The sequence below is a fragment of the Ambystoma mexicanum genome, chromosome 10, assembly GCF_040938575.1.
Source record: "Ambystoma mexicanum isolate Mex_15411 chromosome 10, UKY_AmexF1_1, whole genome shotgun sequence".
Classification (NCBI taxonomy): Eukaryota; Metazoa; Chordata; class Amphibia; order Caudata; family Ambystomatidae; genus Ambystoma; species Ambystoma mexicanum.
Window position 1 is genome coordinate 1,224,008,646 of NC_090932.1, and position 17,108 is coordinate 1,224,025,753.

A 17,108-nucleotide genomic window follows, 5' to 3' on the forward strand; every position below is an offset into this window, starting at 1 on the left:
GTCACAGTTGCTCTCTGCGCCGTCTTCTGTGTTGTTTTATCTGGCGAGAGATAAAAGAGAATCAAGGAAGTAATGTACTCATGCATTTCTTGTCCTAACACATCTGCACTAGTCTCACAGTTGTTCAATGCTCTTGTGGGAGGAGCCAATGGGAGATGCATTTGTCATCCTGTCACCACCTCATGGGGCATTAAATGGTGGTCGGACCCGGGCTTATTGTACAATGCAAACAAAGCAAGGGGCAAGCAGTGAAGCCAATTCTTTTTTATGCTCTGCTGTGTTTTGCCTATGGACTCCTTCAGGCCATTTAGGCGTTCACACATCTCATTCGCTTGCGGGTGGTATGCACAGCAAATTTGTGTTGACTGGCCAGCAGCGTGGTTATGTGCTAGAACATCTCATTGGCAAAGTGAGGGCCATTGTCAGTTTGCAGCACCTCACACACTCCCCATCTTGGGAACACTGCCCTGACCAAGAATTTGGCTGCTCTTAGAGCGTCAGCATGTGAACAGGTGCCTGCCTCAATCCATTTGGAGAATGGGCCCACAATCACTATCATGTAGTGGTATCCTTGACACACATGGATCACGTCCATGTAATCTACATGTAAATGCTGGAATGGGCCCACTGGCTGGTATATGGCTCCCCACAACTCTCAATGTATGGGCTGCTGTAAACTGTTTGCACGTCAAGCAGTTGCTAACAAATTGCCATTGTGACAGTACTGAGACTGAGTGTACTGTGGATTTCACATAGGCAGAGTCAGAGTATACTGTCACCTCCTTCTCTCTGCTCTGTTCCAGTGCTAGTATTGGGGCCACTAGTTCTGCTGCTTGTGCTGAGTAATGGGATGGTAATTGCTCATTCGCAACTACCTTGCTTGTTCCAGCTTCCTTCAGTCTTACTACTGCAGTTCCTATATGCCTGATCCCATCTGTCTGGTCAATTGTTGAAGACCTGTCAATGTAGAGCATGTCTCCCCCCTCAAGTGCATCCTCCTCTACCTTTCAAGTGTTACTGAATATCTCTATGTTTGCTGTGCAGTCGTGCACATAGTCTCCTACCTATAGGACATCTGCTAGGAATATTGCTTGTTTACAAGTCTGCACCTCACTATGTTCAGCACTGCATTCAATAGTATCACCTCGTACCCTGATGCTCTTTGTGTTGTCAGTGTGCTCTTTGGCTTCTGCAGTATCGCACAGAGGGCATGCTCCACGTAAAGAGTGGTAGTGCACCCCATGGTTATTGCTGCTGACTTCTCCACTACAAATGTGGCAACCTCCAAAGCTTGTTTGCACTGATAGTGTCCTCTCATTACTGGGTTGATTTTCCCACAAAAGTAGGCTATTGGCTTGTGTCCCATGCTCGTCATTTGGGTCACTACTGCCTACATCACTACACCTTCAGTGTGAGAGAACAGGACAATTGCCTTTGTGTAGTCTGGGATCCCTAGCATTGGTGCTGTGCATATTTGTTTTTTCAGCATGTCGAATGCCTCAGCCATTTCTGTAGGCCACGTTTGTGTTTTGTTCCCTTTCTGCACCTCCTTCAGAGCACCCAGAAGGAGCCTCATGTATGTGCTGGAGTCAAAGACTCATGCTCTGCAGTAGTTACATAACCCTAAGATTTGCTGCATTTCCCTCACTGTTGTGGGCTTAGATGTTTTGCGTATTGTCTCTGCTCTCTATGTGGTGATCTGCCGGCCATTTTGGATATTACCTGTCCATTGTATAACACCTCCTTCTGACAATACTGTAACTTGGCCTTGTCTACCTTGTATCAATTGTCAGCTAATACTGTCAGCCTGTGCCTACACTGATCTTCTGTCTCACTGCAAATCAAAATATCATCTATGTATTGCAAGACTGTGCTCTCCATCTGTATATTGCTCAAGTCCATCTGTACTACTCTGTTACAGATAGATGGTGACTCGTAGTACCCCTGAGGAAGTCTTATATGTTTCCACTTATGGTCTTTATACATAAAGCTGATCAAGTCTTTGGAGTCTTGGTGTTGTGGTGCTGAGAAGAATATATTCTTCAAATCAATGACCGTTAAGCAGGCAGCTTCCCCCGGAATGCTGCACAAAACTGTCACTGGATTTGCGACCAAAGGATACTCTGCTTCTACAATGTGGTTGATAGGCCTTAAATCCTGTATGAAATGCTTAAGCCCCCCTTTCCATTCCTCACTGGGTACACTGCAGTGTTGCATGGGGAACAAGAATGCCCCACTCAATAAGTGCTGTGATTGACTCATAAATGTCTTCATCTGCCTCCTTAGTTAGAGGGTACTGTTTCACTCTTGGTAAAATTGCTCCTGCGCGGCATGTCGGCTGAGTGTTGGTGAGGAGCAAACACTTGGAGCCTTACTGCTGAGTCTGTCTACCAGCTCTATCTACTGCTTCCTGTTTCCTCCTACTCCATAAATACCCCTACTATGACGCGGTGCATCCGTGGAGTGTTGGTGAGGAGCAAACACTTGGAGCCTTACTGCTGAGTCTGTCTACTAGCTCTATCTACTGCTTCCTGTTTTCTGCTACTCCATAAATACCCCTACTAGGACGTGGAGCGCCCACAGAGTTTTGGCTGAGTGCTAGCTGAGGGGGCTGAGTTATGGAAATGCCCCCCTCTGACAATGGTAAGCCTGCTCTTAGAACTTGTAGCCGCACAAAACCCAGTTCAGTGGGACGTGAGAACAGCCCTCTACAGTCTTAACATGTCTCTGTGTCCCCGGAGCTGAGCCCAATCAAATTTCACAAGCGAAAAGGATGCAGACTCTGAGGCTTGGACCCGTTTCAAAGGTGCATTGGATCACTCGGACTGCACAAACTCACTAACATGAAAACCACAGACTCTGAGACTTCCAAGGTGAGTCTCTATCCACTTTGCAACCTACTTCCTCCCTTGCCCTGTCCCCCGCTGCGGCTTACCAGGCTGATGGCGCTATTTCATGTGCCTACTCTGCGGGAGAGTCGATCCCCACGCGGGGTTTCTGTGGGGGTTTGTCCGGGTCTTCCTGCGGGAGCGGGGAGGCGGAGGGCGGAGTGGGCGGGTGCTCTGCCTGTGCTGGCCATGGACTAGAGCTGCCTGGTGCCGCCGGGTGTGGGCTGTTCCCCGGGCCCCACCCGATGCCGGCGTCTGGTGCGGATCGCGACCCCACCACTGGCTGTGGTGCCTCTCACTGTGCGCAGCGGGAAGGCCCTGTGTTGTCGGGTCCTCAACTGGAAGATCAACCTGAGGAATCACCGGCATGTATGGACGCCCTGGGTTTCTTCTGTGATCCTTCTACAACAGGAAAACCCGGGCTGCCCTCTTCAAATGGTGCAAATAAAAATAAAATGCACCGTGAAAGCCTTCTATGTGCCCAAAAAGTTCAACAACAGGAAAGGGAAAAAGTGCCTGTGGTGCGGCCAAAAGACAGAGAAAACCCTGCACAAATGGAACTTCTTGTACATGAAAGTGACAGCGCGCTAAAGAACAAAATACCAGGTAATCCAAACACAAAAAAGCACAATTGTCTGCAAAAGAAAAATATCTAATTCATGAAAAAAAGATGACGGCCCCCATAATTACCCAAAGACTGTAATTGGGCCAAGCAAAAATACGAACAAACCCACCCTCAGAGTTAAAATCCATCAGATGGGACTTTGAGCCATAAGATTATTTGTAAAAAGCAAAGAACCAGTCAATAAAGCACAAAAAAAGTCACCTTGGTGCAAGCTGATTTAAACACATAGTAGAGAGAAGCAACAGACAATGAACTACTCCAAGCATCTGGACGAAATTAACTCGGACAAAACAACTCCACTGCAACATTATATAAAAACTTAGATGGCTCAGATGGTCAGAGAATCAGTGGGCCGACGTCCTTGAAAGATGCAAACAATATGAATGTTGATCACTCACAGGGAATTGAGTATGCCATTCATGCGCAAAACAATTATGGCACTCCTCCGTTGGCCAAACACATAGAAACAGGAAACGGCATTGGAATGTGTGAAAAACAGCCAGACACATCTTTCCCTATGCTCGTAGAGACATACAGCCAATTGTCTTTATGGATCCCAACTACTCCACTGTCCAAATGTGTCAACAAAGAAGACCTAAAACAAGTATAAGCAACATGAGGGAGAACGATTGCCGGGAAAATGCTGATGAGTGTTTAGCCACAACAATAAGGCAAAAGCAAGCCAAAACTAAGTCAGTGAGTCAAAATCAAATTGACATAAGCGAAATTCATACCTCTATACCATCAACGTGCAGCGACGAATCCGAAGAACAGAATCTGAGTACAAACCGGACGAAAGAGGAAAATAAAGTCGATTGTGCCTGCAAAGCGACCAAAGCACAGAAGAGTCCCAAAACTCCTCCGCAAGATCCAACAAAAGATTCTAGCCTAGCCTGGGCAGATCAATGCACTAAATTACAATTGGCAGTTGACTCAATGTTGACAATAACCCTAGCCCCGTTTCTTAAATTGTATCAAGGTCTACATGAAAACACCAAAGACCAATCTACCTTACTGGCTCTCATGCAGACAAAACTAATATATATGGAGTCGTATATCGATGCCATAAAGGAAAGAAGAGCCAAAGAAAAGGAGTCAGAAAATGTAATCTTTAAAACTCTGATTGCATTAATGGAAGATGCTTGTGAAGATAAGAAATCCTTCCGAAATAGAAGTTTCAGTTGGTTGGAGTTGGCTGGTTCAGGACTCGTTACCCACTGCCCACCTTCTGTTGGTGATTTTCAAAATCAGCCTGCAGCCTGAATCATGGTTTGTCTGGGGACCAACTCCAGGGTTCCCAAGTGGTTGAAGGTTTTGGAGGGATGACAAACCTGTGGATGTTTGTAGGCGCTGTTTGGATTCAATAGCCCAAAAATTTTGCAGTTTTGCTTTTGTTTTCAAGAGCCACGGCTGTCCTCACCGATCCCGGCATTAGACCAGGCTACCCAGCCCAACTGGCACCCGGACCTGGGAGGACCAGATATCAGCTCTACCCTGAACCCACCAACATACTCACTTGGCCCTGAAAAAGACTTAGGTCGAAACGCGTGCCGGCTGTTTGCACTCACTAAGGTTGACCAACCGGCACCTTTGCCATTCTGTTGAATTTTTTGTTCTGGTAAACCAACAGAAATAATAATAAAAAAACCACATGCACCAACAACGCTTGTGACCAGACCACTAATTAAAACCAAAAGCAAAACTGCAAAATGTTTGGGCTATTGAATCCAACCAGCGGCTACCAACATCCACAGGTTTGTCATCCCTCCAAAACATCTTTCCTAAATAGCTTCAGAGACACAGTCAAGCTATTAACACCAAAGCTAAGCAACGAGCCAACGAGAGCAAATAACAACAAAGAAACAAATGCTGATTATCTATCTCCAGAAAGCTCCCTACCCTCGACAGGTGTTTTTGTGGATTTAACCAACCCTGGAATTGCAAGAAATATACTGCACGCAAATTGTATGGCCCCAGAGTTGTCAAACCCGAAACCAAACACCTCTGCATCTACAGTCGACAAAAGGCAAAGATCACATACCTTTAAGCGCAGTGGAGAACGTCCACTTAAAGTCTGGCCCAGGTACCAACTGAGGAGACCCATCAGGCCTAAGTAAAATAACAAAAGATGTTTTTGCGGTATTTGAGCAAACAAAATCAACTGGTGAAGCAAAAGATAAAGAGCTTGGAGCTAGAAAAAAAAACACGGTCCCACAGACCAAAAAACCCAAGAATCAACTGACAGGGAAATTGTCTTGTAATAGTGGAGCTAAGAACTTCATTAGAAATATAAAAAGAACCAACCATCGAAGTAGAACCATCACAGACTACAAAGTCGATACAAAAAGAAATTAAAGACCTAAATGACAAAACAAACGCAAGACATTTCACCGTCAATCAGTCAAATGTGGTGAAAACAACATGCTCAGAGGAAAGAGACCAAGAGGCACTCTTGAATCTCTCAACCTACGAGGAAGAGAGCATCATAGAACTAGAGAGTGGAAATGAGCTTGAGGCGACTCGAAGCTCGATTGATGACAGAGATGAACTGAAGACTCCTCTCCCAAAATCTCCTATCTTCGAAACTCTGCAAACAAAGAGAGAATATTTGTTACACAAACAAAAGCATGAAACTAAACAGAGACAAATAATGGATGTAATGTTTGACGAATCCAAAAAAGTCTACGTTCCAAACAGTCACCCCACCAATGACAGTCAAAGAAAAACTGAAAATGTCAAAAAGTAGACATCCAAAATACACAAAGAAGCAGGAAAAGAGCCAAAATTATCACTTGGGAGAATTTGGAATGCCAGGGATGGTTTCCTTTTAAACAGGGCAAATCTAATGAGGCTATTACACTCGGTGTCCCTTTTACGAGTGATAGAGCCAAAATATATTAAAATAGTGGCCTTCCCGTATGAAAAACAAACAGATTTCATACATATACATCTTGCCTCCAAGACAATCTTGAATCTGATTAAATCAGCAACTGAAGATTTAAGAATTTTGGGCTTTGATCTAAATAGTTTGGAGGAGGATGATCAAAATAGCAAAGCCCAGTGGACCACAAATAAACCGGACCAAAGCCGCCCAAGCAGAGAGACGGAGAAAGATACAGATACGGATATCTATACTAAACCCATCAGATTCTCACCAACGATTCTGAAGGGCCCAAAAGCACTACCCATTATCGTCAAAGGCACCCCCAAGGGAATGGTGACAAACAACCTTGCAAACTCATTACAAATAGTTACAAAAATAGACAACAAAGCATCCTGGTAATGGCTATCCACAAACCTGGCAGAGCAAAACATCCAATAGACCGCCAGCCGACAGGATCAAACAAGAACACAAATTGCCTCATGGAACTATAGAGGATTCAAACATCTGTTTAAGAACATAAATCATGAACTATTGCTAGCTGATATAATATACATGCAAGAATGCTTGCTACAAAGTACTCCTTTCATTGATGGCCGTACATGCTTCCTAAACAAAGCCCAAAAGGGAGCCATGGGAAGACCTTCGGCTGGGTTGTTAACTATTATAAAAAACACGACAAAATAAATAAATAAATAAATAAATAAATAAATTATACAATTTCTTGCGCCATCTCCCCTGATCCAAATTGTAATAATGCAGGACGAACAAGAACCAACAACAACAGATGTAAAAATAACACAAATCCTTTTTAACCTGTACTGGGACAGCAAGGCAAAAGAAGGCGAGAAATTTCTGCAGACAGTTATGAAACATATAGACGAGCTCAGAGCAGAATTTCTCCCGTCAAGCCTAATTATTTGTGGTGACCTAAATATCGACTGCATAAAGTCAAACAAAACAGGGGACAATGCACAACAACAGCCAAAAAACGCTCGATCCAAACAATAGCTGAAGGGAATCAAAATAAGAGATCTAAAAATGGTAAACGGAAACGTCAAAGGTGACTTAATAGGAGAAGCCACGTGGTCCTCCTACAATGCCAGCGCCACACTGGATTATTTTTTTGTCGACTCTGGTACTTTCTCACAAATAACATCTATGGACATTCTAAACAATGACAAAAGTGACCACAAACAACTCATTACAACATTTGAATAACTGAGGCAGCCGTTGAGAAATCAAAAAAACAAACCCAGAGAGCTATAGACTCACAAAGTTAGTAGCAACAATGGCCTAAATAGACTGTTACTAACAGACATTGAATTACCTCATCTAAACAAAGAAATCCAAAAATGGATAGACCAAAACAATTTAGAAGTGGAATATGAAGAGTGTCTTAGCTTATTTAGAACTGCTGACACAAAACATGGAAACGCTCAAGTAAAAAGACTCCATAAATATGATCAACATCTGGCTGAAAAAAAGAAACAGTTGCAAAAAAATCTGCAGCACTTGAGGAAAAATAAAAAAAACAACAGGAAGTAAATTGGAAGAAAAAATAGTAACAACAAAATATCGAAACTGTGCTAAGGCTCATTGTGCACAACTTTATCAGCAGGATGGAGAAAACATGATTCGGGCTACTAAAAATAAGAATCCCAAGCTCTTCTGGGCACTGATAAATGAACAGGCAAAGCCGACAGGACATGAACAACTGAACCCAATTCAAGAATTCCAATGGGTGCAACATTTCGAGAAAATATATGATCCAAAAAAAGAAAACTTGAGAGAACTAAAAGAAACTCCAGCTAAAGCCTCATGGAAGATCTCCTTCCCAAAAAGTGAAATATTAACAATTATCAAGAAGGCAAAGGGATCGCATGCTCCTGGTCCCGATGGATTATCAAACTTTACTCTCAAGCTAAATCCGGAAATGTGGGCAGAGTTATGCTATATCTTATTTAACAGAATTAACATCACGCAACACATACCCAAGTCATGGAAAACCACCATTGTAATCCCGATTTTCAAAAAGGTAGACCGTACCAAGCTGGAAAATTATCGCCCGATATCCCTTTTAGATGTGCTGGGAAAAGTATCTGTGGGAATACTCCTGAAAAGACTAAAAGAATGGATTGCAATAAGCGGCAACTTCAACCATAGACAGGCGGGCTTCGTGGAACGGGTTGTTTGTGGCCTCAACCTCCTCCTGCTTAACATTCTCAAAATGAAATCAGCAAAAGACAATCAACCCATCTATCTGGCATTTATCGATGTGGGATCAGCCTTTGACAGGGTCGATAGAGAAATCCTTTGGGACAAACTCAAGGCAAATGGCTGCCCGTCTGACTTACTGGAGTCAATTATAGCCCTTCATACAAATACCAACCTTCGATATTGTACAACTTTTTCATCCACAACATCGGGAGCTGGTTGGACCCGGAGAGATCATGTGCTCCTCGTATTGATGGATCTACCATAACGCACATACTATACGCAGACGACCTAGTGTTGTTGGATTTGACACAGATAGGACTACAAAGAAAACTCGATGCCCTACAAGCGTATGTTGCAATCAGCAAACAAGAAATAAATGCAACGAAATCAGAAATCCTAATTTTCAGGAGACCGAAAGACAAAAAGAAACAAAGGATTTCAATCAATAAGTCACATTCATCTCAAACACCATCTCTATGTCTAATCTTTCTTCCCTGAATAGCTCTTTGTCTGTCACTGCGGTCATCCCACACCCTTCTGCCACCGCTATAACTGCTCTCCATGCTCGTTCTGTGTCATCCATCCCATGCACCGCTATCCAGTCCTCTCTCGGGACCACTGCCTCTATTTCTGTTGGCACTGTGGTCCCTCCTCCTCCTCCTCCAATGGTAGCTCAGGCCTGAATAGATATTTTTTTGGAATTCGCCAAACCTTCCCTGCAATGCCTGGAAGCCATGCAATAGCAATGTCAGCCCCATACTGGAACATTTCTGCATCCACTGGCATGCCCCTCTGCACCTTCTGTCTACAATAGTCTTGAACAATCTGTCTTACATTGAGCATGTGTATTCCTGGTGTACAGCACACTTTTCCCTTGTCTGTGAATGAAATGGTCATGTTGAGTCTGCTAATAATGTCTCGTCCCAGTATGTTTACAGCTGTCTGTCGAGAGTAAAGTAAGGGCAGCGATAGATCGTGATCTCCTATAGAGAGTGAAATGTTGTCTGTGAAAGGAACCACTTCCCAAACCCCATAGAATCCTTGAGTGTTCATGGCATCACCTGACAACTTAAATGCTCCTTCCCTAATGCAGGACCTAGTCAAAACGTTTTGTCACCTATCGCCTCTCCTATGCAAGGTTTCTCCGTAGGGTTGGGTGTGATCGACAGAATGGGGCACATCAAGTTTGTATGTGGGCTGTCCTACTGAGGGTATAAGGACATCCCATTCACTGTAAAGGGGTTGTTCCCCACCATGGTAACCCCTCCCAGTTGTCTAACGGGATCCTTTGCCATGGAGTCCACATGTGATGCTTCATCATTGCTCTGTATCTGTGCCAATTGCTATGCGTTCCCTCAAATCTGTGGTGCTTGGAAATATTGCGGTACCAGTGCTTACATCTGTGGTACCTGCATTTGTGTTTGTGGTACTTGTACTTGTGGCATCTGCTGATGTGTGCTCTGCATCTGTCCTTGCTGTTGTTGGTCCTGTGTATAGTAATTGTCCTGGTCCCCTTGATAGGGCTGCTGGCCCTGTGCTCCCCAATTCTGCTGCATCCCCCTGCTCCTATACATTCTTGAAATGTGTACTAACTACCCACATGTCCAACACTGTGATGGCTCCCTCCTTTGCCCTTGGAAACCCCCCAAGAAATCCCCTGGGCCCTGCTGCATCTGCTGCCCATATCCCCGAGACCCCCCTGGAAAGCCCCCTTGGTTATGATGCATCTGTGGACTGAACCCGTGCCCTCGAAACCCTTGCTGCACGCCACCCCACCCCACGAACCATCCCCCATGGGCAGTGCAAACTGCTGTGGTTGCTACTGTCCCTATGAGGTTGGGCTGGTTAATACCGCCTCTTCCATCGTGTACTTCGATAGTTTTCTCTGCACCAATTTCGCTTCATATATCTTCCTGTCTTCCGCCTTTTTCTTAATCATCTACTACCATAGCATACAATGATGAACTATCGTGAGTTGTATTTCTGGCCATCCTCTTGCTTCCATCCCTACCAATTTCCTTAGATTTTTCTGCATGGGCTCTGGTAGCCCCTGTACTAGTATGTGAAAGAATATTTGCTACTGTTTCGTCCCACAGCTCTCGAGTTTCAAGGCGCCAAGACAATCTCCTGAATATACTGCACAGGGTCTTGGTTTTCCCTTCATTTTCCGGGACGTAATCACCCCAATGTCTGATGTGTCTGGGTATTGTGTCCTTAATGCTCGCCTTACGACAGTCCTGTAGTTTGAAAAAAATGGCGAACCATTGCGTGCCGTGTTTTGTGTCGTCACCCCAGAACCCCCGCTCTCTTCCACACGTCATCAGCGGCATCCCCTAAGATCAACACTAGCAGTCCCTTTACGTCCCCACAGCTAACCTGTTTCCCACTGTCATTTTCTACATTTCATAAATCCACTTCCTAGCCCCTGCACTCAACAATGGCAATCTACACTTCACATTCTCCTTGTCTGCATGCGTCCATGGTATTTACTGAGTTCATACTTCTCTCCTTTCCAATAAGGGCATCTGTGTGAACCCCATCTCCACGTGCATGTTCCTCGTCAGTTTAACCTGCCTCTCCCCTCTCTCACTTTCAATTCCTGCAAAAACATCTATTGCTTCTAGTATGGGTACTCAGATACTGTCGTCATATCTCCTTGTTAACCTTCCCCTTGAACAGGCTAAGGCTGTTTCCCCCTACCTTTGTCCTGGGAGATCTCTAAGTCTATGAACATATGTAGTAGCATCATGTAGGGTGTGCGAGTCATTTGCCAGTCGTGCCTGCTCGTCCGAGCTGCCCCCTCCTGTTTCTTCTGTGTGCGTGATGTACTCCCATGTCACCTGCTTGTTTGTGCCTGTCCCCGTTGACTGGGATCTATATTGATCCAACCTCTCGTCCCCACTGTTCCTGTCTTCATTGTCAGACCCTATGTCCATGTTGCTACAAAAATCATCTGTGAAAGTCAGTCTCCTCGATGTCAAATCCGTGTTAGGTTCCATGTGGTGGTCAATATCCCTTAAGTCATATCGGCTTCCTCCTCCCCTGGCCCGAAGGCCTGCTCTGTCGCTCTCTGTTGTGCTCCTGCCTCGTGAGCTTGTACTATCTGGTTCTGTTTGTCTGTTCTCCTCACATCTGTCATTTCCCCTGCCCATTATCCCCTCTGTCTTTACCGCCCTTATCATTAGCGTGTCCTCCTCCCTTCATGCTCGATCCCTGGCCAGTCCATCCAACTGCAACTTTCCATGTTCCCTCTCGACCAACTTGTGCTTTTCCGCTTTTCCCACTCTGCTACTTCCCGCCTCCTCTCAAATTCTTCCACTTCCCTTGTCCTTCTGTACCACTGCTCTCGTTCCACTCTTTTCCTCTCCTTAAGATCCCTCTTGAACCTCTCCTCCCTTTCCCTTCCATGCACTCCTTTTCCTCCTTCTTCCTTCGTTCCCTATTCTCCCTCTCCAATTTCTCTTCTCTCCTCCTTTCCCTGTCCTCTCGTTCTAATTTCTCCTCCCGTTCCTTCTCCCTCCTGTCTGCCTCATCCATTATCTCTGCCCAGTCTGATGCCTGGCTGCTCTCCTTCAAACCTTCCATTGCTTTAGCCACCCTTCTGTCTCTCCGTCTGTTTTCCCTTCCAACTTCAGGAGTATCTGGCCTCCTATCCACTTGTCCGTAGCTATGCTCCTGAGCTCCTCTTTGCACCCTTCTGTGCTTCGCCGCTCGTCTCTCACTCGGTAGCTTGCTGCCCAGCACCTTTTGGCCCATCCTCCTCTGTATATGGTGGTGGCTTATATGTCGGGTTTGAGTACCTCTCTGCTGCTCTCAATTCCCGTGAAGGGTACATCCCTTGCTCATCCTCTGTGTCATCAGATGCTTCACTCGGAGGGACATGAGCAGGAGCGAGGCTCAGCATCCACTGACGCCTCGCTGCGTCCTCCTTGCCCTCCTCCATGTTGCAGGCCCCACTAAGCAAATCAAAGGAGACATCGGTCCTTGCCAGGATCCAGGCCCACTGCTCAGGCATCAAAGTAATATCACAATATGTTGTATCTACATTTTGACACAAAAATAAAACACAGAGTTCGGGTCCTTGCTGATGCTCCTCGCACAGGTTTGCTGCAGACCCATCCAGCATTTTGGGCTGTAGCCACAAACAGATTTATTTTCCCATTCAAGCCTTTTCCAATTTCAAAAATGTTACCACATAGCCAGTCTCTGGTGGCCATGCCCACTTTAATCCTATACCAGGTCTCTGGTGGCCATTGCCAACGGCCAGATTGACCATGGCATGGCCTATAGGCAGGCACCAAAGTTACATCACAATTTCTTGTACGTACATTATGATAACTTTCAAAAAACAATCTGCCCATTGACCATGGTCATAGGCTGTGCCCTTAGGCACCAAAGATACATCACTATTTTTTGTACCTACATTTTGACACTTGAAAATATAACAAAATAGATTTGCAAAAGCATACTTTTGGGTCCTTGCCGATGTGCCTTGCACAGGTTTGTTGCAAACCTGTCCAGCACTTAGGGCTGTAACCGTGAGCACAATTGCTTTTCCCATTCAGGTCTCCATTTTGAAAATGTTACCACATGGCCAGTGCGCAGATTGTCTGGACAAACTGGCCACGGCCACATGCTATCCCTCGGGCACCAAAGTTATATCACTTTCTTTTGTACCTGTCCTTGCCGTGGCCAGGCCCACTGCCCACTTTAGCCACGTAACTGGTCCATGATGGCCATACCCATTTTTACCCCATAGCCAGTCCCTGGTGGCTGTGGCAGTGGCCAGATTTTCCAGGGCATGGCCTAAGGCAATCTGGCCACTGCCCATGGTCATAGGTTACAGCTTTACTGTGTGTACCTATTATTTGACACCTTTCAAAAATTAAAACACAGTACAAATATGCAAAAGATTGCTTCCACCCCTTTGCTAATGCTCCTCACAGGTTTGCTGCAAACCCGCCCAGACCTTTGGGCTGTAGCCGAAGCAAAATGTGTTTCCTATTCAAGCCTATGCCGGTTTTTGAACATTTTGACACGTAGCTGGTCCAGTTTGGCCATGCCCACTTTATCCCCATTGCTAGTCCCCATTGTCCAGTCCCTGGTCGCCATGGCCAGTGGCCAGATTGTCCAAACAATTTAGCCACTGACCTGGACCACAGGCTATATCTCAGGCACCAAAGTTATATCACTTGGTTTTGTACCTGTCCTTTCCAGAGGCCAGGCCCACTGCCCACTTTAGCCACATAGCCAGTCCCTGGTAGCCATGGCCAGTGGCCAGATTGTTCGGGGCATGTCATGCCTGGAGAAAGTTACACCACTATTTCTGAGCCTACATTTTTGGCACTTTTCCAAAAATTCAGGTTGTAGCCAAAGCAGACTATTTTTATCCATTCAACATTAAAAGTTGGGTCCATATTTACATTGCAAAATCTTGTTCAGTATTGTTGAACTGCACCAAAGTTATGAGCTATCCACAAACTGCTCTTCACCGACCTTGTAATGCATACATATGCATGGATGTCATTGAACATTTGTCAAGTTCGCAAACATCATAGCAATGTCCCTGAACATCCAAGAAAAAACCACAAGATTTGGGGCTTTTTCTGGACGTACAGTAATTAAAGGTGTTGGTATCAAATCACTTTTTGGAATACATTGGTTTGAAAAACTAGTATTTTCACGAATCTAGAAATGTTTTAGACTGACTCAATTGTGCTTTAAAATATTGTATTTTGTTCCTGTATTGTTTTTCAGAGCTTAAGCCGATCGTGATTCCGGTCCCACCTCCTGCCCCAGCTCCTGGTTCTTTTCCACCCCGAGGCATGCCCGACAGACCGTTCAGACCCTATGAGCACTAAGGACTACCAGACTCATCAAATATGCCATCTCCTGCCTGCTATTGAATTGCAGATTCTTAATGGCCTCCATCACCATGGATTGCTCTGTACTATTCCTGTAATATTATTCACCTCTGTCCAATGAATGTGTTTAAGAATTGTTTTACTGATTATGTAAGACTTACTATGCACACCAATGTATATAATGTTGCTCCTTGCATCCAATAATTCTTCTGTGCAAAAACATCTAAAATGATTTAACCCCGTACCACTACCGCTTTCTAATCTCATGGTGTTACCTCTAGTCCTAAAGATCAAGTCAGAACAGTATTAGGGTAATTACATTAAAAATTCAAATTACATCTGAAACGAGTCAATGTTAGCATGTACTTGCTGTTGGATCCCCTGCATGCAATTTTAAACATTTACAAGCCGTAGTGCAAAACTGCAGACTAACAGACACAGGCCAAATCATGTTTACTCTACCACATTTTTACTCTCTGTCTTGTAGAAAAGTAAATGTTACGTGCAAATACAATTTTGCAGATGGCATTTGCAGACAGCTCTTTAGCAGGTGCTAATTTGAAGCAGACTCCATGGCAATCCGTTTGTTTTATGTCAGTATGAAAATCTATTGCAGGTGTAAAATGAAGAGAACATACAAGACGGAAGAAAGCACTGCAGAGATGTAAACTGCGCTTCCATGCCCGTTCACTGCCTTGTGTGCACTCAAACATAGGCTGGAATATTGAATGAGGCATAAAAGCAATTTGCAATGCTTTTACACCTCAATTTCATGCACCTCACAATTTCAAATGTCCTATGTATTTCAGAGAGCCATTACATTGTGGACCGTTTCACCTTCAAAACAATGTGCATAACGCATAGGGCAATCTGCAGACAAGGAGCAGAATTCCTAAAAAAAAGAAATAACACTCTACAAGCCAACGAGACCCCTCAGGTCAACCAACGAAATCCGCCTGGAACTAAAACTTTACATCAAGAAAAAACTCGGAGGCACCGCCTTCTACCACTTAGCCGCAAAAACATGGAACATCCCAAAAGAAATAAGGAACAACAAAGATCACCTTAAATTCAGAAAACTACTAAAAACCTGGCTCTTCAATACCAAAGACTAAAACCGAAACAGTAAGACAAATGACTCAACAGGAAAGGACATTGACTAGCTCCTAGAACCGACAGAGAAGCACTCAGAGCATCAGTAGGGGTGACGCTGGACAGAGTGGCCCACTTGCGAGACCCAGAGAGACGGAGGTAACAACCCAGCCAATCCTTTACCATCCCCAACCACCTGTAAAGCTACAACTAGGCACCACAGGGTTCTGGAACGGGCGAGACACCACCAATCACCACACTAAATGAGGTATGGACACTAGCAGGTGCGCTGGCCATGTGAGTGGGGTCAGCTAAATGCTCAAGGGGCCTCGAATACAAAACGGCCACAAACCTTCAGAGGCACAGGGCGCCCAAGCACCCGATTGTGTGAGATTACGCAAGCCCAACTGGTCAATTCAGGATAGAGATACCAACTAACCAATAGCACTAACAATTTCCTCTTCTGCACATACCTCTCAAACTCCAAATCAAACACAACCACAAACCTCCAGCACAACAAACCGCACAAACTTCACTACACTGCAACAACAAAACAATAAACACACATAGACTCGCACATCAATAACGACGACTACCGGCCGCATACACCCGAGGCCCAGCCGACCGACCCACCGGGCTGAGGCTGCCAACAGCACATCACTGCACTCTTGCACTTTTCCAGCCTCCACCCACTAACCCACCTTTCACTCCCTCTTTCAGAGCCGCCAGAGCGCCAGGGGACCACTCCGGTGGTGATAGTGCGCGGTACAAATGTCCTTTAACATTAACATTAACTATTCCTATAAAAATTGAACAGTATTGAACTTGGATTTGAAATATTCCCTAAAATAAAATCAATCTTCATCAAAAAACTGTTCACCTATTATCTTAGATGAGTGAAAAGCATTTGTCATCCTCAATGTTGGTACACATGGGGGATAGCTTGCATCAAACGTTACAGTCAATTGAGACATATTGTGGTGAAGAATGCAGCCTGGATATTGTACATGCAAGGGTAGATTCTTGCAGTTGCTGAATCTTGTTACTTAATGCATATTTCTTATTTAGTTCATAAAGAATAACGAAGTGCTCTTCAAATAAAATAGCAGAGGTGTGGGCTATTATTTCACTGATTAAATCAGACCTAGATTACAAACAGGTATGTGTCATATTTGTAAGACACCTGTGCAGCCATTATCTCAATTCCCATTGATATTATTTGTGGTAATCATGTTTTTTTCCAAGAATGCTCTAAAGCAATCTAAGAACCTTTACACATGTATACAATCCCAAGATTGTCCATTCTTTAAAAGTATGGTTGAGCTTATTGGTACACTTCTGAATCACCCAATTTTACCTGATTGTACTACACCAAACTTTCCTGAACTTCGCTCGAGATTCAGGTAACGAGGTTCAGGAATGTCCAGCCTCAAAGATTATGACTATAACACACATGGTTGGAGTTTGTGATCAGGCTTTTAGGTAAACACAGGAGGTTGCTAGAGCTGCTGGAACAGTTATGAGGAACATTCTAGAAT

The 17,108-nt window shown here is 44.7% G+C and overlaps 1 protein-coding gene across 2 annotated transcripts in view; it reads left to right on the top strand.

Annotated features, from left to right (window-relative positions):
* LOC138492178 (stonustoxin subunit beta-like) overlaps positions 1–14,823 on the top strand; it is a 74,915-nt gene extending 60,092 nt beyond the window's left edge. For both annotated transcript variants that reach the window (XM_069619199.1, XM_069619198.1), the window contains one exon: positions 14,372–14,823. In XM_069619199.1, coding sequence (XP_069475300.1) covers positions 14,372–14,475 — 104 coding nt within the window. In that variant the 3' untranslated portion in view covers positions 14,476–14,823. The remainder of the gene's footprint in view (positions 1–14,371) is intronic.
* Positions 14,824–17,108: the final 2,285 nt, after the last annotated feature.